At 46.4% G+C, this 23,497-nt stretch overlaps 1 protein-coding gene across 7 annotated transcripts in view; it reads right to left on the reverse strand.

The window, feature by feature from the left end:
- Positions 1-23,497, reverse strand: part of ADCYAP1R1 (ADCYAP receptor type I) — a 102,360-nt gene that overhangs the window by 10,811 nt on the left and 68,052 nt on the right. For 2 of the 7 annotated variants that reach the window (XM_080974156.1, XM_080974157.1), the window contains exons 13-16: positions 22,962-23,003; positions 16,163-16,246; positions 3,621-3,750; positions 1,005-1,046 (exon numbers count right to left, since the gene is read on the reverse strand). In XM_080974156.1, the coding sequence (XP_080830282.1) occupies positions 1,005-1,046; positions 3,621-3,750; positions 16,163-16,246; positions 22,962-23,003 (298 nt within the window). The remainder of the gene's footprint in view (positions 1-1,004; positions 1,047-3,620; positions 3,751-16,162; positions 16,247-22,961; positions 23,004-23,497) is intronic. The other 5 variants (XM_080974159.1, XM_080974158.1, XM_080974162.1 and 2 more) reach the window with 3 other exon arrangements.

The raw sequence follows: 23,497 nt of genomic DNA on the forward strand, positions 1-23,497 counted from the left end.
AGGTCCCAATGAGTCCCATGCAACTTGCTACACACACTGTGGGCTTTGGGCGATCTCTCATTTTTTATTATTGCTTCATACATTGCAATGGATGATGCCTCTCCAGAGGGCCACTCAAGCTTGGTGTGTGCAGAGAGAAGAGAGGTCAGAGCCCACCGGGGGTAGATTAGGCAGTGAATGGTTGTAGAGACCCAGAATGGAAGGGGAAGATGCAAGCAGGAACCAGGCTATGCATTTGGAGAAGGAAGGAGGAAAAAGTTTGTAGACATCTGTCATGGATGCTTCAGTCAAGATTCTTGCATTGCCGGGGGTAGGGTGGGGGTTGACCTAGATGACGCTCAGTGTGATGGCCTGGGACTCGGGCTCGGACTCAGAACCAGAGGAGTCTCATTCCGCACCGGATCCTTTGCCTCAGGCGGCAGCTGAACCAAGTCTGGGACCTGATTCTAAAGAGCCCCAGTCTGCACAGGTTCCCCTGCAACAAACACCAGCTGGGCCGAGTCAGGGGCCTGAGCCTGCCCTGGCTTCAGATGCGGGGATTACCTCGTTGCCTTCAGCTGGGCCATCACTTACAGCTGCTCCACTACCAGTTTGGTCAGGGGAGGCTGAGGCGACCCCTGGGTCTAGTAACCCATGAATGTCTCCCAAGCTGCAGAGACTTAGGTCTGAGAGAAGGAGAGACCTGAGTACTCGCAGGAGGAGTGCTTGCCTCCAGGCGAGACAGGGAGGTGAGTCATTGGGGGATCAGGACCGGCCGTTACCCCGACATGGATAAAAGGCTGTCGGACCTCGCCCCAGATTGCAGGAGCAACATTGCTGTTTGCTAGAACCTGGCTGTGACCCTGTGCCTGACCTAGCTTGGTTTCCTGCCTTGGCCCTGTCAGACTGACTCCTCACAGAACCCTTGGATTCGGGACCGGACTTGGACCGCGTTACTCGGGTTACCCCCAGGTCCAGCACACTCAGGATCCTTTCCAACTCTACAATTCTATGAAAAGTCTTACCTCCCCATTCAAGAAGCAGTAGAGTACAGCGACCACAAAGCCCTGTGGGGAAGAGGAGAGGAACAGGCAGCTGTTCAGATTGTGGTATATGATACATAAGTAGCAGTCAAGTACAACATTCCTTGTTTTCCTAGAGTGCACATGCAAGGGGATGTTTGGACCAGCCAGTTGAAAACTTCCTGTTTCCTCCTGGGCTGGGACATTCTTCCTCTTGCATGCAACCAGAGGTGGGCATGACCTTACCTGTCCAGGTAACAAAAGCACAAGACACGTAGCCCTCCGACCTTCTTCTCCATTTTCCTTTTGTTGTGTGAACTGCAGTGATTGCCAGTCTGCAGTCACTGGGATTAACACCCCATATGGGGTAGATCCCCATGTATATATATCTCTAACTACGTCTGCCTTCAGGGATCCAACTGTGAACTGATGATGTGAGTAAACTACTTTTATATATCTTAAATAAGATTGTGGCATGTTTATTCTTTTAAGAGGGAAATAAGGGGTCTTTCCAGGAATCTATATTGAGAAGCTCAAACAAGCTTGCAACCAGCTACCCGCTGTGCTTTCAAAGGGGAATGTTAAAACTCTGCTAAGTTATAGAACTTGCTAGTGCAAGTTAGGAAGGATATTGATAAACAATATATCCTCTCCTGCGTCCCTGAACATTCCCACACAGATGCAGTGAAAATAGCAGGTTCTCACTCTGCACAAACTTGGTTACTGGGACCTCCTAAGCAGTGTACCTTTAACTCAATACAATAAAGGTTAAAAAAAATCGGCTAAAACTATAATATCAGAATTCAGCTCAAATGTCTGCTGTGCAGCAACAAAACCAGAAATACCCCCTGCCCTGCCATCCTGAGAGCACCTGTGGTGTAAAAAGTTGCAGAGACCTTAATAATAATAATAATAATTTATGATTTATTCCCCACCCATCTGGCTGGGTTTCCCCAGCCACTCTGGGCAGCTTTCAACAGGATATTAAAATACAATAGTCTATTAAACATAAGTATTCTCCCAGCGCTATGATTCTCAGAGTGGTTTAACAATCAACCCCTCTTGCAAGGGGACTCTGGAAATTGTAGCTCTGGGAGGGGAATAGAGGTCTCCCATAATGACCCTCTGCACCCTTAACAAATTACAGCTCCCAGAATCCTTTGGGGCAGCCACAAGTGCTCAAAGTGGTATCATAGTGCTTTGAATGTGTTGTATGAACGTAGCCTGGGTGGAAGAGAACAGGGAGCCACAAGGTAGTGGAGTGGCTGTGCGCAGACCTATGGCTGCTCTGGTTTGCTTCTTGATGGAAGGAGCCAGCCACAGAAAAAGCAATTGAAGGTACACTCGCAGGGGAAAAATTGCACACACAGCAGAAACCCTCCTGTTGATGTCCATTTTCTTCTTTGCGGGAGAACAAGAGCCAACTAAAGCAAACCTACTGAAACTCATAAGCCCAAGTTAGCTGTGTTCCATTCATTTCAATGGGTCTACTCTTATGTATCCTCCAACATTTCTCTAATGAAAATAGGGACATCCTGTTCCATAATAATAATGATTTTATTATTTATACCCCACCCATTTGAATGGGTTACTCCAGGCACACTGGGTGACTTCCAACTTCCAATGATTATATAAAAACATAATAAAAAATAATAATTTTTTTTAAAAAAATACTTCCCTATACAGAGCTGCCTTCAGATGTCTTCTAAAGGTTGTATAGTTACTTATCTCCAACACTAGGAATTGAATCTGGGGCCTTCTGCATACAAAGCAGACACACTGTGGACTAAACCGCCAAGCCTCTTGGGTTTGCCGACTGTAAGGTTGGCAGTTCGAATCCACACTATGGGGTTAAGTCTCGTTGCTTTGTCCCACCTACTGCCAACCTAGCAGTGCAAGTAGTGCAAAGCATATCAGTGCAAGTAGATAAATAGATGCCGTTGCGTCGGGAAGGTAAATTGTGTTTCTGTGTGCTCTGGCTTCTACCATGGCGATCTGTACACCAGAAGTGGTTTAGTCATGCTGGCCACATGAACCGGAAAAGCTGTCTGTGGACAAATGCCGGCTCCCTCAGCCTGAAAGCGGAGATGAGCGCTGCACCCCATAGTCAAATATGACTGGGCTTAACCAACCAGGGGTCCTTTACATTTACCATAATCCTACCACTGAGATATGTCCTTCCCCTCTCCTTATCTGGGGTGGATGAGCAGGCAGGCAGATGGACACAGGCTATTTTGATGCATAAAAGGTAAAGGTAAAGGGACACCTGACCATTAGGTCCAGTCATGACAGACTCTGGGGCTGCGGTGCTCATCTCGCTTTATTGGCCAAGGGAGCCGGCATACAGCTTCTGGGTCATGTGGCCAGCATGACTAAGCCACTTCTGGCGAACCAGAGCAGCGCACGGAAATGCCGTTTACCTTCCCGCCGGACCAGTACCTATTTATCTACTTGCACTTTGACATGCTTTTGAACTGCTAGGTTGGCAGGAGCAGGGACGGAGCAATGGGAGCTCACCCCGTTGTGGGATTTGAACCGCTGACCTTCTGATCGGCAAGTCCTAGGCTCTGTGGTTTAACCCACAGCACCACCCACGTCCCCATTTTGATGCACACTCACCTGGAAAGATCCCAGTCCCAGTTCGAAGACCAGCCTCTCCCTCTTGCTGACATTCTCTGGATAGAAGGCAAACACCGTGTAATGAATCCCAAACAGTGGAATAAGTAGCAAGGTGGAGCGAGCCAGTCTCCTGTTGAGATAAAGAGAAAGTGCCCTTTGTGAAACAATGCGGGTGCCCCACTAGTTTGCGTCTGTTCCCGTTTGGCAAGGAAGCCAAAAACCCAATGAGGACTGAGAGACCTTATATTTAGCATCGGCATTTGCTGCCACTGCTCTTTGCTAGACAGGCACAAAGAAACACAGAAAACACGGGTCACCGATCTTTTGAGACCCATTGGAACACCTAGAACTTTGTGCAACTTCCATGGGTGCCACCTGCTCTGGTTCACCCGCCTCTTCTGGGTCAGCCCCCACACCCCACAAGAGACAGGAAGATGGAAGGATAACACACACAAACTTCACTTTTTCAATCTGTGCCTTGGACAGAGCCATAGAGCTGAAAGAGGAAGTGGGTAAGCGTACGGTTACCAGATTTTTTTCAATGAATCTGGGGACACTTTTGTTTTTGTTTTTTTTTTGAAGCTGGGTAGCAACAGGGAGTCAGCAGTGGGGATGGAGAGGCAAAAGACCCTGGGCCCAAGCACACATGCATATTGTATAAAGGTGCAAAGCCCTTCTTTCGCACCCTGTGAAACATAAATGCGCAGAGGTTTTGTTTAAAAAACTGGGCAACGGCCGGCCACCTGCAACTCCCGAGCCTCCCCCGATCAGTCAAAAGAAAGAGGGAAGGAGGCAGGAGATCTGTACCAACAGATGTCCCCGGTTCCCCTTCGGCAGCGGCGGTGGCAACTGCAGTCAGCAGCCTAGAGTCAGCCTGGTAGCGCAGTTGGCTCTGGCTGGCTTCAGGAGCTGCTCGCTGAGTGGCACCCACCATTTCCCCTCGCCGGAAGTTCCAGCAAGTAAAAATGGCGGGCGCCATGTCAGTGGGCAGCGAGCAGCTCCTGAAGCCAGCCAGAGCCAACTGTGCTACCAGGCTGGCCCCGGGCTGCTGAGGCTGCTGCTACCACATTTCCCGGGGACAGATTTGCAAATCTGGGGACTGTCCCCGGGAACCGGTGACATCTGGTAACCCTAGTTCATTTTCCAACTTCCTGTTTCATATCGATGTAGGGAGGAAAGGGTAACCTCAGCCCCTCATGGCCAAGGGGGCAGTGGGTGGAAAAGCTCAGGCACTTTGGGGGAAGATCTCAGCAGTGCAACCGCATCCATTGGTGACCTAGTTTCTGTGGAGTCCCTTTAGGGCAGCCCTCACCAAGTCCTCTCCAGATGTTCTGGACTACAACTCCTATCAGCCCCAGCCAGCATGGCATCAACTTAGGAAAGGCTCTCTGAAGGTTGTAGGACTACAGGTCCCATCATCCTTGACCCTTGATCATACTGGATGGGGCTGGTGGAAGTTATAATCCAAAACACTAGGGTAGGGAAGACTGTTCTATGCCAATATTGTTTCATCTCAATAGCAGTGTCTCTCCAGGGTCTTCCTCAGGGTCTTCCTCTTCCTTTAGATCCTTTTAACAGGAGATGCCTGGGACAGGACCTGCAACATTCTGCATCCATCGCTTAGGATCTACCACTGAGTTATGGATTCTCCTCAAGGACTGTGTACTTCTGTAAGCAACTGCTAATGATTCTGTCCTGAAACTCTGTCCATGTTGTTCTTGATACAGAGTTGAAATAAGTGCATGAAATGCTTTTGAAAACCCAGCTGTTCTCCTGGGGAATATTCATTCTCATCAACATCCTCGTTGGTATTCTATTTTCTCAGTAGTGTGGAGAAAGCAAAATGATTCAGCACAGGAAAACAAGCCACGGAACAATACAACCAAAACATAAGCGGTGCTCCTAACTGCACTTCAGAGCAGATTTCTCATGAACCAGGAATGCAGACGGATCCAGTAAACCATCAATGACGCCTTGGTGCAATTTACCGGGAGATCTCTCTTGTGCAATCTCCTCAAGTGACAGCAGAGCGGGGATGGGGGAACCTCAGGGCCTGAGGGGTGAATGTGGCTCCCTGGGCCCTTGTATCTGGCCCTTGGGACTCTCACCAGCAGCCCTGCTCCACACCCACCTCGAGTGCTTTGGCCTGGCTGGAATGTGCCCTTGAGCTGTGATAATGTCTGGATCCAGACTGGTGGTGAGGGGGTGGGCAGAAAACTCTGGATTTTGCTCAGTTGGTTACAGTGCGGTGCTGACAATGCCAAGGTTGCAGGTTCGCTCCCCATAAAGGGGCAGCTGAATATCCCTGCATTGCAGGCGGTTGGACTAGATGATCCTGAGAGTCCCTTCCAACTGTGATTCTATGAGATATCTATGCAAAGGAAAGATTTGCATCTGTTGCACTGCAGTTCCTGGCCCCACCCACATTTGCTCTGGGCCCTGCCCCCCACTGGCAGGTGGCCCCTGGAGGAACGGGGTCCCTGAAGGCAAGGGACCTTCAGGTTGCAAATAACAGATTGGCAAATCAAATTACAGGAATGTGTGGAGATGGCTCAATTGACTAGCAAACTCAGAGGAAACTCAAAGCATTTTTATTTTTATTTTTGAAAAATGGGATGGTTATAGAAGATATGTTCAAAAATGCAATAATAGTTTTGACTCCGTGCTAGCATTCGAGTGACAAAGGAAGTAAAAGGAGGTGGATAGCAATTAAGGATTTATTATGTTTTCTGAATGTACTGGAGAATTTACACAGAAAGGTTTATTGTTTTGGGTACATTCAATTGTAAGATAAAACATATGTGAAGGGACTTGACAGGAAGTCAGAATTGAAGAAAAGATTTTGTAAGATAAAAGGGGGAAAATAATTATTTTCATTATTTTCATCATTTTTTTCTATTTTTTGAGTCTGTGCGTGCGTGTGTTTTATATGGAATGTTTGGGAGGAAATAAGACGGTAAATAACATAACAAACAAAATATTGATGTATGCAATTTTTATTTCTCAATTATATTTTGTGGTAGTATGGTTGTAATGTTTTTTGTAACATAAAATCATTCAATAAAAATTATTTTTTAAAAAAAGAAAGAAAAAGGTTTCTTAGCCTTGCAGTAAGACCTCCTGGCAGGGGCGGAGGAAGGGGGGGTGCAGTGGGGGCGTGTTGCCCTGGGTGTCACCACTGGGGGGGGGTGACAAAATGCCAGGCGGCCCTCACTGTGGGGCCTGCAGCGCACCCAAGCCACATGTCTCTCCTGGGAGTGACGCAGTGGCTTGGTTGTCCGCAGGCTCCACTCTGCCCCAAATGGTCTGCCCGCCGCCTCCCCCTCAGCTGTAGGGCGGCTGAGTGGGAGGAGGCAGGCAGACTTCTTGGAGGCCCCACAGAGCGTCCCGCCCCCATGTGTGGCTGGCCCTGCCCCCGGGCACACAGCATGCACACCACCCTAGGCGCCTGATCGGTTTGCTCCGCCGCTGCCTCCTGGATAAAGAAATTTGCATATGTGTGTGTGTGTGTTCTTGGTTTTTAGGATGGGTTGGAAAGACACCCCTGTTTGTGAAAGCATTCTAATTACTAAGTTTGCATGACCACTGCCCTTTGAATTAATAATAATAATAATAATAATAATAATAATTTATTTAAATGCCAGCCATCTGACTGGGTTGCCCCAGACACTCTGGGCAGCTCCCAACAAAAATACAGTGGTACCTCTAGTTGTGGACACGATCTGTTCTGAGGTGCCATTCACACCCTGAAAAGTCCGCAACTAGAGTGCCACTTCTGTGGAAGTGTGGAGCGTGATAGTGCTTCTGTGCATGTGCGCAGCGCACAGAACGCTTCTGCGCATGCGTGTGTGGCTGTGTTTGTTTGCTGTGTTCGCTACCTGAAAAGCCGCAATGTGAAGCAAACGCAACAAGAGGTATGAATGTACTAAAACAGTAGAAACACAATACAACACCACACACTGAAAACTTTGGAGATGAGCATCTGCAAGCTGTGGCAAAATAGCATTTTGGGAGAGTCGATGGAGAGGAGTGCTGATGAGCCAAGAAATCCCAGTTTGAATCCAGCTTCAGACAGGAACTTTATGCAAGACCTTAAGTAAGCCACTCTGTCTTACCCCCAGTCCTCCTGTCTGCAATATGGGGATCTGCCTTAAAGTGTTGTTCTTGATAAAAGGATAATTGAGGTTTGCACTGAAGTCTATGGAGGAGTTAGGAAATATGCTGTAGAAATATGTAGCATTACAAGAGAATTTTACTGCTGACCATTAAAGTCTTTTCAGGGTAGGGACAGACAGCTATGGCAGAAGCACAAAAATACTACTGGAAAATTAGCAGAAAGCTCAAAACATGCTAGTAGGAGTGACACCGGCTTTATAAATAAATGAAAAGGAAGTTGCAAGCTCAAGTCAGGCAAGCAGACACTAGCCCTACAATGCACCCATTTAAAAGCAAAACACATACATTTTGATTGCAATTCCTAAACCTCATGACGCTAGTTAATTTCTAGTGAACGTAACAAGCAGAAGCGCTGAATCGCAACCCGCGTGTGCGAACGCTGCAGGTTGCGAACGTGCCTCCTGCACAGATCACGTTCATAACCCGAGCATCCACTGTACAGTGGACCCTCTACTTACGTACCGCTCTGGATACGTAACTTTCGGGCTATGAATGCGGCAAACCTGGAAGTGCATACTTCTGGGTTTTGCCACGTGCGTGTGTGCAGAAGCGGTCTGCGCGAAGCGCTCAATCGTGCCGCGCATGTGCGCAGAAGCAGCACCTCTGCATATGGACTTTTCAGGTTGTGGACGGGCACCCGGAACAAATTTAATTCGTATCCAGAGGGTCCACTATAATGAAAAGAAAGGGTCCATCTGTTATTGACTGTATTTCAAAAAAGAAGGAACACATCACGAGTGGGATTTTCAGCTCTGATGACATCCACAGATCTCCCTGAGAAAGAGGACTTTGGGTTTATGGGGCCTGCTCAGATTAGGCCAAATCAGAAGCCGGTCATGTGTAACTTTTGCACCCAGGCAAAGACAGCCCACCAACAACAGGCAGTCTATTCCCCTGGCATCAGAACTAGAAGAGATTTGAGGAAGAGAAGGAGGATTCCAGCACTGGTGATAGGAGTTTGGGACATCCTAAGGCTGCCAGCCAGGAAGATGCTCCATACAGGTCATATGAAAAGTCAGGGAGCTGGTAGCACAACCAAGCTTCACTCCTTGCTCCCACCTCTAGGACTCCAGGTGCAGAGACACAAGATATGTCTCAGCTCAAGCCTAGAGGAGCAAGTACAGCACATGAGTGGCAGAACGAGGCCCTCCTCAGGCGGAGGAAACAAGACCCCAAAGTTTCATCAAGGCTCCATTGATGCTCCAGGAGGTGCCGAGGCAACGGCATCTATAAAACTTCTCCTGCTTCCCGGATGCTGCTGGCAGAAGAACTTCTGTTGATTATGTCCTAGATCTGTGTTCAGGTTCTGTATCCATGGCTGGACAGCAATACTTCTGGCTCAGTAAAGCTTGAACATTGCCCTGCTGGACAGCGCCCCAACATTGAGGAATCTGCACTCACATGACTCAGTGCTGTCCTTGTTTTTTTAAATAACATTTTTTGATTTTTTTCCGTTATACAATGTTTTAACAGCAAAAATAAGTCTAAACAAATCCAGCCTATGTTATCTATGACTTCTTTCCCCCTCTCTCTGCGGTTCCTTATTTTATATCATATTCTTACTGCATAATTAGTTCAAACCTATTTACAAATTTACCTTTTATAATCCCTTTAATTTTTTTCTTACCACTCGTGTTTATGTCAATCCTGCTAACATTTTTAACTGTTTACAGTTTGTTGTTTTTGTGTGTTTTCTTTTGCTGCTCTTTTTCATTCAATAATTTGTGTTTTGCTGGTGTGGTTGCTGCTGTTTTCTTCCTCTGGTGCAGATCTACACTCATGGTTTATAAAGTTATCATAACGTATTTGGACATATGATGTCTTGCCTGTAACGTTAGTAATGCACTATTAAAATGTGACACCTGAGGAGCTGCAGAGCAGGCAGGAACCAAGAATAAGGGAACTACTGCATTGTTATGGAGGAAACAGGTAAGGAACGTTTTTATTTTACCAGTATACCCTGTGACTTTTTAGAACAATATATCGAATATTGTTCTACTAACGTTAAAAAGGTCAGTGTAGATCCAGCCTAGGAATGGGCAAATCTGTGAGTGTCAGCGTTTCTCTCGTTTTTCTACACGAGATTGGGATCTTTCTTTTTAAGCCCTCCTGAAAATGTATCAGTGAATTTCCCCTCCTATGAACATGTTTCCAAGGAAATTTCCCTAACACAATGCATTTCTGCATTTTACATTCGCTAACGTGTTCATTTGTACGCACACTTTGTGCAGTTTTGTACCCTCTACTTGGCTGGAGAAGTGCAAAAGTTGGAGCAGCGCAAATTCTAAAGAATGGCAATGTTTTGGTATGTATGTAATTCCCCAAAAAGGTGAATCGTCCACCTTTAAATGCAAACAGGATCAAATTCCCGCCTCCCTCACCTGCAAGGTGTGCTTTTATATTAATAAACTGCTCTGAGCATCTCCTTTGTGGAGGAGATAAGGACAGACTACATATTAAATAAAGAAATATCTCTATCATCTATCTATCTAGCAACTGGTTTTTTTTAAATCTTTTAGCTGAGGACTTATGATTCTTCTGTTTATTTTTTTTTTTTTAAATTGTAGTTTATTATTCTGATGTTAGGCACTTTGAACAGTACAGTGGAACCTCTACTCACGCACGGAATCCGTTCCGGAGGTCCGTTTGTGAGTTGATCTGGGTTGCTGGGAAAAGTGCCATTCTGCGCATGCGTATTCGGCGGCAGCACCGTTCTGTGCATGTGCAGATGGCGGCAGCCGCTTCTGCGCATGTGCAGTCAACAGAAGCCGCTTCTGCGTGTGCGCAAATCACGGCAAACCCGGTATTTACTTCCGGGTTTGCCGCGGTTGTGAGTCGGATTGTTCGCAAGTAAGGGCAGTAGTAAGTCGAGGTTCTACTGTATAAGGAAAGGAAGGGCAGTAATGTTCTAAATAATGAAATAAACTCCTATCTTAAGCTAGGAAAATCTCCAAGCTTTCTGCTGAAACTGGAGTATAGGCATCTTTGTCACGCCATCCTTTTCTCTCCCCAACCTCTGTTCATTTACATCCCCTCCTCCAGCTCTATATTAACGCTGCCATGCGTGCAAAATACTGCAAAAGCAATCTGAATGTGCTTGATTGCACCCAGGTTCTTCTTTTGTGTAGCGATTTAGCAAGACAAACATGTGCTCCTGAACGATAGTAAGAATCCCAATGACCCAAATCTTGCAGAACCATAAAATTATAGAGTTGGAAGGGGCCCTCCAAAGGCCATCTAGTTCAACCCCCTCCAATGCAGGAATGACAGCTTAAAAAAAATAACCTGACAGATGGCCATCCAACCTCTAATGATTTCATTTTACTTTTGGCAGTGTTCTATCAGCGCACACAACCTCATATGTGTGTTGGCAAAACACTACACCAAAAAACGTGTGATGCAATCATGTGCTATGATCACTTCAATACAGTCGTACCTTGGAAGTCGAACGGAATCCATTCCGGAAGTCCGTTCGACTTCCAAAACGTTTGGAAACCAAAGCATGGCTTCCGATTGGCTGCTGGAAGCTCCCAGTTCCAGATTTATGTATAAGCTAAACAAGCCATAGCTTAGGGCCCCACCCTCTTGGGGGCCCCAAAACCTGGATGTACATTTCCAGAATATAAGATAAAAAAGAAATAAAATAAAACCTGCATACAGCAACAGTGTTTTGTGTTGTGTCGGCTTCTATGATGTAACTCATGGCCCCCGCCTGCTAGCCTGCTCCCTAAAATATCACTGGTTTGCTCATTTCTATATATGGGGTACCTACATTCTGCATGGACTGGTTGCATGGCAAGAAGTACAAATGGCATTAGCTACCTATTAGGTCCATAAATTACCATATAGCATATATTCAACAAAAAACAGCGACAATCTGTTGTTGACAAATGATAGCTGGACATAGACAGGGCTCCATTGTCTTCAGTAGCTTAGGGCCGCATCAAACCTAAATCCGGCCCTGGAAGCTCCTGCAGCCAATTGGAAGTTGCGGAAGTCGTGCCAGGACGTTCAGTTCCAAAGAAAGTCCGCAAACCAGAAAACGGCGTTTGCGAGCCAAAATGTCTGAGTACCAAAGCGTTTGGGATCCAAGGTAGGACTGTATAGGTTTTCGTGTGCACACTTTATTCCTGGATACATGGACTATGATGACGCACTGAAGGAACTGAAAGCTGTGATAAGCTGAGCAGGTGCTGCCCTCTGTGTCGAATTTGGAAATTCAAGCAAAGGTGAGTTCCGAGGTTGCGCCCATTGCTAGTCTGAACAAAAGCCGACCCTCTGAAACAAATGCATGTGACTAACTTAAGTCTATTAATTTCAATGGACTTTCTCTGAGTAGAACTTGGTTGGAGCCAAGCCATGGTATACTATTTTATAAAAAAACACTTCTAAGAATGTGTGTTCTCACAGAAGCCAACCAGATGGCTGTGGGAAACCTGCAAGCCGGATTTGATCACAAGAATAACTACCGTATTTTTTGCCACATAAGACTCACCTGACCATAAGGCATGCCTAGTTTTTAGCAGGGGAAAGAAAAAAATAAAATAAAAATATTATGCGCAGAGCATGTAAACGGCTCTCGCTTTTCTTGCTTTAAACCCTTCCGTCCCTCCTCCCGCTTCGCTGAGAAGCCAGCAGAGCAAGAGTGATAGCTGCGCAGCGCCTCTTCTGCTGGCTTCCCAGCAAAGTGGGATGAGGGACGAAAGGGAGCCCTTACAAGGGAGCGCTGAGCAGAGCCTGGCAGTGGCTCTTGTTGCCATTTCCGGGAGGTGTGGGAAGGGACAGAGAACAGCCCGTCAGCCCCTTCTCCCACCTTGTGGAAAAGCCCCCAAGAGCCGCACACATGCTCCACGCGGCTCTTTAAAGGGAGCGCTGAGCAGAGCCTATATGCATCCCAGGCTCTGCTCAGCGCTCCCTTTAAAATGCCGCGCAGAGCGTGTGTGTGGCTCTTGGGGGCTTTCCCACGAGGTGGGAAAAGGGACTGACGGGCTGCCTTTCCTCCTCCTCGGGGAAAAGCCCCCAAGAGCCACACACACGCTCCGTGCGGCTCTTTAAAGGAAGCGCTGAGCAGAGCCTCCCGCCTGCATTCGCTCCATAAGACGCACACACATTTCCCCTTACTTTTTAGGAGGAGAAAAGTGCATCTTATGGAGCAAAAAATACGGTATTTCCTGCTGCAGTTTCCAGCAGCTGTGGAGGCAGATAATGGCTAGTAGCCATCAGTAGCTCTCTTCTCCATGAATTGGTCTAATCCTCTTCTAAAGCCATCCAGGTTGGTTCCATAGTTGCGTGAAGAAATGCTTTCTTTTTATTCATCCTGAATCTTCCAACATTCAACTTCATTGGATATCCACGAGTTCTATTGTTAAGCGAGGGGGAGGAAAATGTTTCCTCTGTCCACTTCCTCCATGCCGCTCCATGGAGAAAGGGCATTACTTGAAAGAAGAAGCAAGGGAGTAGAAACCAGAAGAAGAAGCAAGGGAGTAGAAACCAGAAGGGCAAAACCACGTTGGTTCGACTTCAGGAAGAAGAGTAGATCATTTCGAAATCCAAAATCTGCAGAGAAATTTGTAGGGAAACACCAGGAGCCTCCCTAGGCGACCATTCACCCAAGCAAGCTTGTTATATGAGTCCTCCAGCCAAGCAGCGAGGGGGAATTTCTAAACTCTGCTTCCTGCCACATGGGAGTAGGATAGAAGCAAGCCCATTCAGACAACCAAGCTACAATGACCAGCTTGTTGAGTGGTTATAGGCAACAGAGGGTTAGTGGAGATAGCTGAATGCTCCCTGCCCCAAGCACCTCTCTCATCTCCCATCCACCTTCATCACCCACCCTTTCAATGAATAGCAAGAAGGGCAGTAGCAATGGAGAGGAAGGTTATATACTTTCCCCTTCTCTCTCTCCTTTGTCCTGATGAGGGCTGTGCCTATGTCAGAATTTGCCCTCTGATTCTCAAAAGTCGTCCCCCCCATACAAGAGGCCTCATTTTCTCTCTCTCTCATTTTCAGAGTACAGTGGTACCTCGGGTTAATAACTTAATTTGTTCTGGAGGTCTGTTCTTAACCTGAAACTGTTCTTCACCTGAAGCACCACTTTAGCTAATGGGGCCTTCCGCTGCTGCCGCACAATTTCTGTTCTCATCCTGAAGCAAAGTTCTTAACCCAAGGTACTATTTCTGGGTTAGCGGAGTCTGTAACCTGAAGCATCTGTAACCTGAAGCGTATGAAACCCAAGGTGCCACTGTACTTCTGAGTGTCTGTGAAAGTGGGGTTTTGCGCCTACTGTATCATTGCGAGAGGGTGAAGGGTGGTGTGTATTTCTTCCTTCCTTCCCCGTCAACATTTCTGCAGGACCCTGCAGCCTCCCTGGGTGCCCACACATTTCTCGATCTGAGAAATGTCCCACTGAAGGAGCTGCCTTATGACATCTTCCCCTGGGCTTAAAGCTGAAGTGTGAACACCCTGGAGGGCTGCAGAGAGTGGAAAGCTGGTGAGATGGTTTGTAGAATGAAAGAAAAGAAACTCATAAACACCCCTCGGCTGCAGAGGAGAGGGCTATTGATGGCTACTAACTATGATGGCCGTGCCCTGCCTCCACAGTTGGTGGAGCAACAGTGGTGGAGGAAGCCGCTGGGGCACCCGGAGGCGGGGTGATCCACCCAGGCGGCGGGGTGATCTGCCCACAGAGGCAGGGCAATCCTTCCATGGGAGCATGCCGATCCTCCCGGGGGTGCCATTGGTGATGCACCGATCCTCCCAGGGGTGTCAGCGCCACCCACTGATTCTGCAAATATGCCCAGCGTGTGGCACTGGGTGCAGGGGAAGCGAGCACCACCCACTGGGGGGGGTGCGAACGCCGCCCACCAGAGGGTGCCAGCAGGTGGTGCTCGCATCCCTGGTGGCCAGCGCCGCACACTGGGCGTATTTGCACCATGAACGGGCGGATTTTCACGACAGTGATCCCGCCAATCGTGAAACTCCTCCTGCCGGGGGTGCAAGCGCCACCACGTTGATCCACCCAGGTTGATTTTTTCACACACACCCCAGACATGACCCAGGCATGACACCCAGGGCAGACCGCACCCCCCTGCAATGCCCCTGGGCAGCAATGCTTCTGAATAGCAATTGTGCTCCCGTGCTTGAATCCCACTTATGAGTGTCCCACAGACATCTGGTTGGCCATGTGAACAGGATCCTGGACTGGATGGGCCATTGTTCTGATTTTACGGAGTGAGGTGTCTGTAGGCAGTGCATGGGTGTGTTTTTTCTCTTTGCTAAACATTTACCTGGCACTCTAAGGCCTCATCAGCTGGCTGCACTTCCTGATAGGGAAACAAAGCCATGATTCTTTATTTTAGAGTAGGGTATAAATTCCATAAGAACTTTAAGAAGAGTCTGCTGGGTCAGGCCAATGGCTCATCCAGTCCAGCATTCTGTCCTCACTGTTGCCAGCCAGATTCCTGTGGGAAACCCACCAGCAGGATCTAAGCACGAGAGCAACTCTCCCCTCCTGTGGCTTCCAGGAACTGGTATTCAGAAGCATCAGAAAGGTAAAAGGCAAAGGACTCCTGGACAGTTAAGTCCAGTCAAAGGTGACTATGGGGTTGCGGCATTCATCTCGCTTTCAGGCCAAGGGAGCCGGCGTTTGTCCACAGACAGCTTTCCGGGTCCTGTGGCCAGCAGCACTAAACCTCTTCTGGTGCAAGGGGACAACCGTGATGGAAACCAGAGCAGCACACAGAAATGCCGTTTACCTTCCCGCCACAGCGGTACCTATTTATCTACTTGCACTGGTGTGCTTTCGAACTACTAGGTTGGCAGGAGTTGGGACAGAGCAACGGGCGCTCACTCTGTCACGGGGAATCGAACCGCGACCTTCTAATCAGCAAGCCCAAGAGGCTCAGTGGTTTAGACCACAGCGCCACCCGCGTCCCAGAAGCATTATTGCCATTGTGACTAGTAGCCATTGATAGCCTTCTCCTCCATGAATTTCTCTAATCCTTTTACAAAGCCATTTAGATGGTTGGCCCTCACTGCCTCATGTGGGAGTGAGTTCCATAGTTTAACTACGTACTGTGTGAATGAATACTTTTTTTTTATCTGCCTGAATCTACAGCCTGCATATTTTGGGTTGTTGTTGTTGTTTTGCCCCAATGGAACAGCACCATTCAGACATGGACGTTCCTCTCATTGGGACGCTATCAGCAAAAAGCACACAGAAAGTAACAGACAAAGCCGGCATGCAGCGGACGAGAAACACAGACGCTACCCTCAGCGGCGGCTACAGCTATGACCACGTCTTAGCAAACATGCATCAAAAAACACACACACAGAGAGATATTGCCACAGGATCGCGTACAACTTACAAGGTAATGGTGGACAGTTCTGACATCCTGCAAGCGTGTTGATTAGCCCTGCTGGACTTACAGTAGCATTTCTGAACGCAGCTGCTGAATGTGACAAGATCAGCAAACAAAGAAAATAAATAATAAAAAAGGAAAATAGATTTCTCTCTCTCTTTTCTTTTCAGCTTATCACACAACAAGGCCAAGAGGCATGTCAAACCCCAGAACACATTTTGGATAGGTTAAGATGTCAAAAAAAGGAAGAAGCGTCATGGCAGGCACATGGAAATGGAAGGAGGTTTTTTGGGTTGTTGTTTTTTTGCAAGGATACTGGATTGATGCAGGAGGACAGACAGGAGAAGAGGCTCTTTTTTGCATTCAGCAACCAGCAGAAGCTTGCAAAGAAGCAGATGGTGCAGCCAATCGATAAATGATGGCGAATTAACTGAACAAAACACATCTTAGATGCAGGTTGTGATTCTGATGGGTTCAGCTACAAAGCTAGCAAAAGGAGTCCCCTTGCAAATTGAAAATATACTATAAGGAGATCTGCTCAGCTGTTTAGATTTTCAGAATATTCACTTGGCAGATTCAAATGACAGAGGAACAGAGGAACAATGAACACAAATGTTTAAAATATTCACGGCAGAAAATCTGTTTGAGGTTTCGCCCAAGGGAGCCATTTTAGATTTTGTTGGACGTTCTCGTCAAGATTTAAAGGCCTGCTGTTGATTATGTGGAACTAAGAAAATACATTAGATGAAAGAGATCCTTTGGAAGTCCGAGGCAGGTTCCACAGAAGAGGCACGAACACATCAGCTGCTAACGATTTGATTGCTATTTTTTCCTGTCGTTCTCAGTGAGGAAGAGCCAAGCCTTTTTTAAACCAAACTCATCAGCAGAGATAATAACTTTAGCAATGTTAAAGCCATCTAAATTGGTCGCAATCTCTGCCTCCTGTGGCAGGCGGTTCCACAGTCTGTGCGCTTCATGAACAAGTCCTTTCTTTAATTTGTCCTGAATCTTCCAGCGTTTCAGCTTCATTGGATTTCCATGAGTGTTAGGATAGAGGGCAAATCCTCCCACCTGATATATTTTTTCCATACCATGTCCTTGAAACTTTGAAATCTTTCAAACTGTTAGATCTTCAAAAGGTCAAAACCCCTCTTTTGTCCAGTGCAGTCCCAGGACTGCCGAAGATGTTGTGCAACCCTGGTTTATATATATTCAGTGAGTCATAATGTTAAATACATACAGTACGTTTGGTTTATACAGTGGTACCTTGGTTCTCAAATGCCTTGGTACTCAAACGTCTTGTTTCCCAAACACTGAAAACCCGGAAGTAAGTGTTCCGGTTTTTGAATGTTTTTTGGAAGCCAAACATCTGACGCGGCTGTCAGCTATTGTTTCTGGGGCTCCTGCACCAATCAGAAGCCGTACCTTGGTTTCCAAACATTTCGGAAGTCAAACGGACTTCTGGAATGGATTAAGTTTGAGAACCAAGGTACCACTGTATTTGACACTTTTGTTTTTGCTATTTATTTTGTGTGAGGTTTTTTTTTTTTAGGCTTTTTTGGTTAATTTGTTTTTGTGACTGTGTGGAACCCAGTTCAGCTGATTGATTGTGTGACTGCAGAAATGGATAAAAGCCCCTCATCCAAACAATTACTATCATCAGTGCAAGTAGGGAAAAATAATAATTTAAATATTTATCATCTATAATACTGTCTTATTTATTTTATAGTACATTGTTTATTGCTTTCATTCTATGGATCAATGGTATCGTTAGATAGCAAAATTCATGTTACTGTCCACTGCCCAGATTAGATTGAACCTGTCTACTCTTGGAGAATGGAGTTCACACACACTCAACCATTGATAATGTATTATTCTACATTTCTGCAACATACTCCCATTACACCTGTGGGGGTCTGCGATATGCGACCACTGGAGAGATGCTCTCAGAGGTCCCTTTTGCATGTTTCTGTATCCCACAATGCAAACCTGGAAATGGAATGCGGGTTCTAGTTCTGAACACCTGAGACTACAAGTCTATGCCCATTCTCCTGGGAGCAAACAACACTGGCCTCAATACGACTTCCTTCTTTGAAGGCAGGTAAAGAATTGCACAACAGGGGCTTTTGCTTTCACATTCCTCCTTTGTAATAATGGGGGACGGGAAAGGGAGAAATGGGTTTCTAGCTGTCACTGTCAGCGGCAAAGTTGAGAGCAATTGCCACCGCTGTTGCAATTTCTGTGGAAGCAACAGGTGAAGATTGGGAAGCAGATACTTTATCTTTCCCGTTTGCATAAAGCTACCTCGGATAAATCAACGGGGAATTCGCAGGTCATTTTAATGGATTAAAAAAGCCCTGGTGGATATAAGCAACACATTTCAACAGACTGAATGTTGGCAAAGGTTTCTGTTCCTAAGTGTTCATTCTCCCAGTTCTCAAAGTCACCCACTCCTCTGTTTCTCTGAATCCAAGCATATAAATACAGAAGAGCACTGCTAAACCTGAACCACAACCAAACAGTGACATGAGAACATCAGGCTTGGGAAGATCACAAACAGGCTGTGATGGAGGTATTGTCTCTAACATCTGGAACTGGAGGTCCAGCACCTGTGGAGGTAGATGCTGTAGTCTTAGCTATGGTTGCTAAAAGCTATTAAGGAGGTCTATCCTCTAGATCAGGGATGGGAACATCTGGCCTTCTAGATGTTGCTGGATTCTAGCTCCCATCAACATGATTGGTAGTGGTCAGGGATGAAGGAGATGGAGTCCAGCAACATCTGGAGGGCTGGAGGTTCCCCAGCGTTGCTCTACAGAAGGGATGACTACCTTGTAAGCCCACAATCTGGCCCTCCTAAGCAGTTCTATTTGGTTCCTTGTAGCTCTACCAAGTGTTTATGAAAGTATGGCAAACATTTGCACAAAATCGCACTCATAAACAGGGCTGGATTAAACCTGTTGAAGCCCTGACTTGGGGTGGGGGGAACCTCTGGCTTGTGGGCCAATCTTGAGTGAATGGGGCGCTGGTCAAATTTGGCTCATGGGGTCATTTTCCCACCATCACTATGTGACTGACAAAATAGGAATTCCATTTTGTACATACAGTCATACCTCAGGTTACAGAAACTTCAGGTTGCATTTTTTCGGGTTACGGACAGCCGAAACCCGGAAGTACCGGAATGGGTTACTTCCAGGTTTTGGTGGTCACTCATGCGCAGAAGCGCTAAATTGCTGTAACCTTACTTTTCGCAGGGAGGGAACCACCAGAAGGCCCACGGAGGTGGACCTCAGTGTCCGGGCTGAACAATGGGGGTGGAGTTGCTCCTTCAGGTATACTGGACCGAGGCCATTGAGGGCTTTAAAGGTCAACACCGACACTTTGAATTGTGCTCGGAAACATACTGGGAGCCAATGTAGGCCTTTCAGGACCGGTGTTATATGGTCTCAGCAGGCACTCCCAGTCACCAGTCTAGCTGCCGCATTCTGGATTAGTTGTAGTTTCCGGGTCACCTTCAAAGGTAGTCCCATGCAGTAGTCCAAGCGGGAGATAATCAGAGCATGCACCACTTTTAAGGCTTGCTGGGTTCTGGGTGATGGTGGGTCTGGAATGCTTTCTAATGACAATACATCAGCCAGCTCCTCCTCTTCCTCTCCCATTATTTCCCAACTTTCCCCTCATTTTCCCTGTGACCTCCCTCCCTTGTGACCTCCCTCAAACCCCTGTTGTAATTCTGAACTGTCTTTTTCTCCTTCTCTGGAAGGGTCAGGTTGGGGAGGTGGTCTCCATCATTTCTCCTCTGCCCAGTCTCTGACAGGAACCCTTACGGTCCCAAGTATAAACGGGGGACTTGCGAAGCTGTCTGAGTGATTTTGGCAGGTTGGCAGCCTCACACGCCTGTCAATTTGTCCCGAAAGGAGAATCCTGATAAGCTTCTGGCCCATGCAGCCAAAAGGGTTCTTTATCCCTGCCCTAAACATTGTCACATTTAAGAGGCATTACAGGACAACAATAAGAATAAGTGCAGTATTCTTACAGAAAAAAATACAGAAGAACGGAAAATAGAAATAATAGAAGTAATAGTTGTTTATGTATCAATAAGTAGGTCACGGAGCAACTGAAAAGTAACAATTCATAGAATCATAGACTTCTAAAGTTGGAATGGGCCCCAACAGTCATGAAGTCTGTTATGTACTAAGCTTGGATCCTAGAACAATAGGCAGCTAGGATCCTAAAATGCAACAACCTGATTGGCCTGCAGGAGCAGCCCAATCAGACCCTAGGAGGAAGTTAATCAGCCTATTAGGCTGGTAGGATACTAGGATGCAACAACTGATTGGCCTGCAGCAACAGCCCAATCAGGGTCCAGGAGGGAAACATAATCAACCAATCAGACGGTACTCATTGTGTAAATAATGCATATAAAGCCTGAGGTTTTGGGGGAAATTCAATCACTGTTCCTATGAGCTGAAATAAAGAGCATGAAATTACTACTCGACTCTGAGCATATTTCAAAGTCCCTGCAATGCATTCAACTAAAGCATAGGTCTTGCAATAAGCCTAGCTGCATACAAAATACCTTTCAATGAAAATGCCTCCTGACTTCTTATTAAGCATTCCTGAAAACGTTTTGATGTACAGCAACAGACAAACAGCTCTGTGGTTTAGCAATTTCTAAAAGGAAGGGGCAAGGCAACAGCGTACCCCGTGTGCTTTCTGCCCCTAACATAAAAGGTAAAGCACTTTCTTTCATGATTTTTTAGAAGGATCATATTTGTTTGTTCTTAAGAGGCCTCTCATAAGCTGAGGCTCCATGTTGTAGCTTAAATCTGGTGCTACTCAGGAGAAAAAGGAAATATTTCACTCCGTGTTCATTGTAGTGTAAGTAAATATTATCCTCGCACAGCAAGTCAGTTCCAAACACAAACTCAAGCACCCCTCTCTATCCTCTGCCTAGACTAACCTGAGACACTATCAGAATTGAAGGGCATAGTCCAGCGAGGCAAAAGCACTCAGGGATGCAAAACAGGGCCTGTGTGTGTGTGTGGCCTGGGAAGATGGAGACCAGCCAGGGAAAGCAACCTAGAAAGATACACCCATTTCCCAGGTTCCCCACCCTGGTTTGGGCTTTAAATCCAAATTTAGATTTGGGCCCAGAGTAGGGTTGTCATACGTCTGGGAATTCCCAGACATGACTTCTTTTAAGGGTCCCAGTGCTGGATTTACGTATAAGCTAAACAGGCTATAGCTTAGGGGGCCCACTCTCTTGGGGAACCCCAAAAAAATCAAAGGAAAAAAACTGGATGTACATTTCCAAAATATAAGATAAAAAACAAATAAAATAAAACCTACATACAGCAACAGTGTTTTATGTTGTGTAGGCTCCTATGATATAAGTGATGGGCCCCACCTGCTAGCCTGCTCCCTAAAATACCACAGCTTTGCTCATTTCTATATCAATTACTTTGATAAAATACACATTTTGTTATGTGCAAATGGCTTGAGATACCTATGAGGTCCATAAATTACCGTGTGGCATATATTCAACACAAAAAAACCAGTGACAATTTGTTGTTGACAAAGGACAGCTGGACATATAAAGGGCCCCATTGCCTTCAGTAGCTTAGGGCCTCATCAAACCTAAATCCTGCCCTGAGGGGTCCTTCTGAGGGGGAGGATTTTACATTATAAAGCAAATGTCCTTGATTTTGGATTTTTTTTAAAAAAGAAAGTGTGTTGCCAGCTCTGGTTCTGGCGCAGGCTCCCCGGACTTGGGTGTGGGTGGCTTGGGCTTGACAGCAGCGGAGGAGGGCTATAGGGTGATCGCCCTCAAAAACCTCAACAACCTTTTGTGTCCAGATTTCTACCTCTTGAAATACAGCAGCTCTAGACCAGAGGCAAAGTGGCAATCAGTGCAACTGCCACAACAAAGGTGTTGCATCTTTTAACAGCCTGGTCTCTATCGAGATCTGGGGAGCTGTATTGTGCACTAGACAAAGCTTCCGAATTGTCTTCAAACAACACATCCAGAGCTTTTAGCTCCTGCAATGACCCAATATGCCCTTTATGGAACAGCCATATATAAGCAAAGTTTGGCGAATAGGGAACCTACCAAGCACTCCAAAAACAGGGACATGACATGGTTCAAAAAATTGTTGGAATATCAAAGCTTCATCTTCAAAGTGGGCTGTTTTTAATCACCTACGTTTTGGGGCTATCGGCCACGGGTAGAACGGATCCTCTCCATGCAGAAGGTTTTGGGTTCAGCCTCGGGCATCTCCAGTTAAAAAGTAGCAGTTGATGGAAAAGACCTTTCTCTGGCTGAGCACCTGGAGGCCTGCTGCCAGTCAGAGCTGACCAAACTTGGGTAGTAGCCTGATCTGGTGTAAAGCAGCTTTCTATACTCTTAAGAGAACTGCATGCACAGCTGGATCCTTGCTTGGCTATTTTCTTCAGGGCAGTTTTAGAAGCTGAAGAGACAAGCCTCTTTTGAAACCGAACGATGGCTTGTCTTTTTAGCAGCGAAGAAAAGCAAAGGACCCTTTTGTGTGCGCTTCTGTCCTCTTTGAACACACGTCTCTTTCCCTGCTCTACAGGTCTCTGTCCTTTCCCATGGTTTTGCAAAAGCAGAATAAATTATGCAAGGTAGACACTTGTGAAATGACTTTATCTGCATAATTTATACACATTTTGCCTTTTAAAATAGAAGTGGTTCTCCACACACATACCCCCAAGAAAACTTTAGAACATTGGGATCCTTTGATCTAAGTCTTATTCATTTTCCCCCTAGAGGTAAAATTATACCTACCGATGGGATATGCCATGTTTCTCCTCTCTTTCCACCATGAAGCTAGTTGAAGGAATGATGTACACCTGCGTTAGCTAAATATATATGCATGCTTTCAACATGCATGACGACAAAAGGTGCTATTAAGGTGACAAAGTAAAGGAAGAAAAGGAGGGTGCAAGCCAGAATAAAACCAAGATGATAGTCAGGGACGTTGGCTTACTGCACAGCTGTCAAAATAATGACAGGTGGCGACGAGATTTTGTGCATTGAACCAAATCTAATTATAGTGATAATAAATGGACGGGTGGTCACCATGGTACTCTCCAGATATTGTTGGACTCCACCTCCCATCACCCCATGGTTAGGGATGATGGGAGTTGTAGTCCAACAATTCCTGGAAGGCACTTAACACTGTGCAACCCCAGGACTCTAAAACAAAGGGCAGATCTGCTTCCTGGTGCCATAGACAGAAGACTGGAGCCTATTGGCTGGAGACTTTTGAATAAGGTTTGAAGCTGGATATGACTAAGATCCAAATCGTTCCACTTGGGTGA

This window comes from Podarcis pityusensis (genome assembly GCF_964106645.2).
Source record: "Podarcis pityusensis genome assembly, chromosome: 12".
In the NCBI taxonomy this organism is placed as follows: Eukaryota; Metazoa; Chordata; class Lepidosauria; order Squamata; family Lacertidae; genus Podarcis; species Podarcis pityusensis.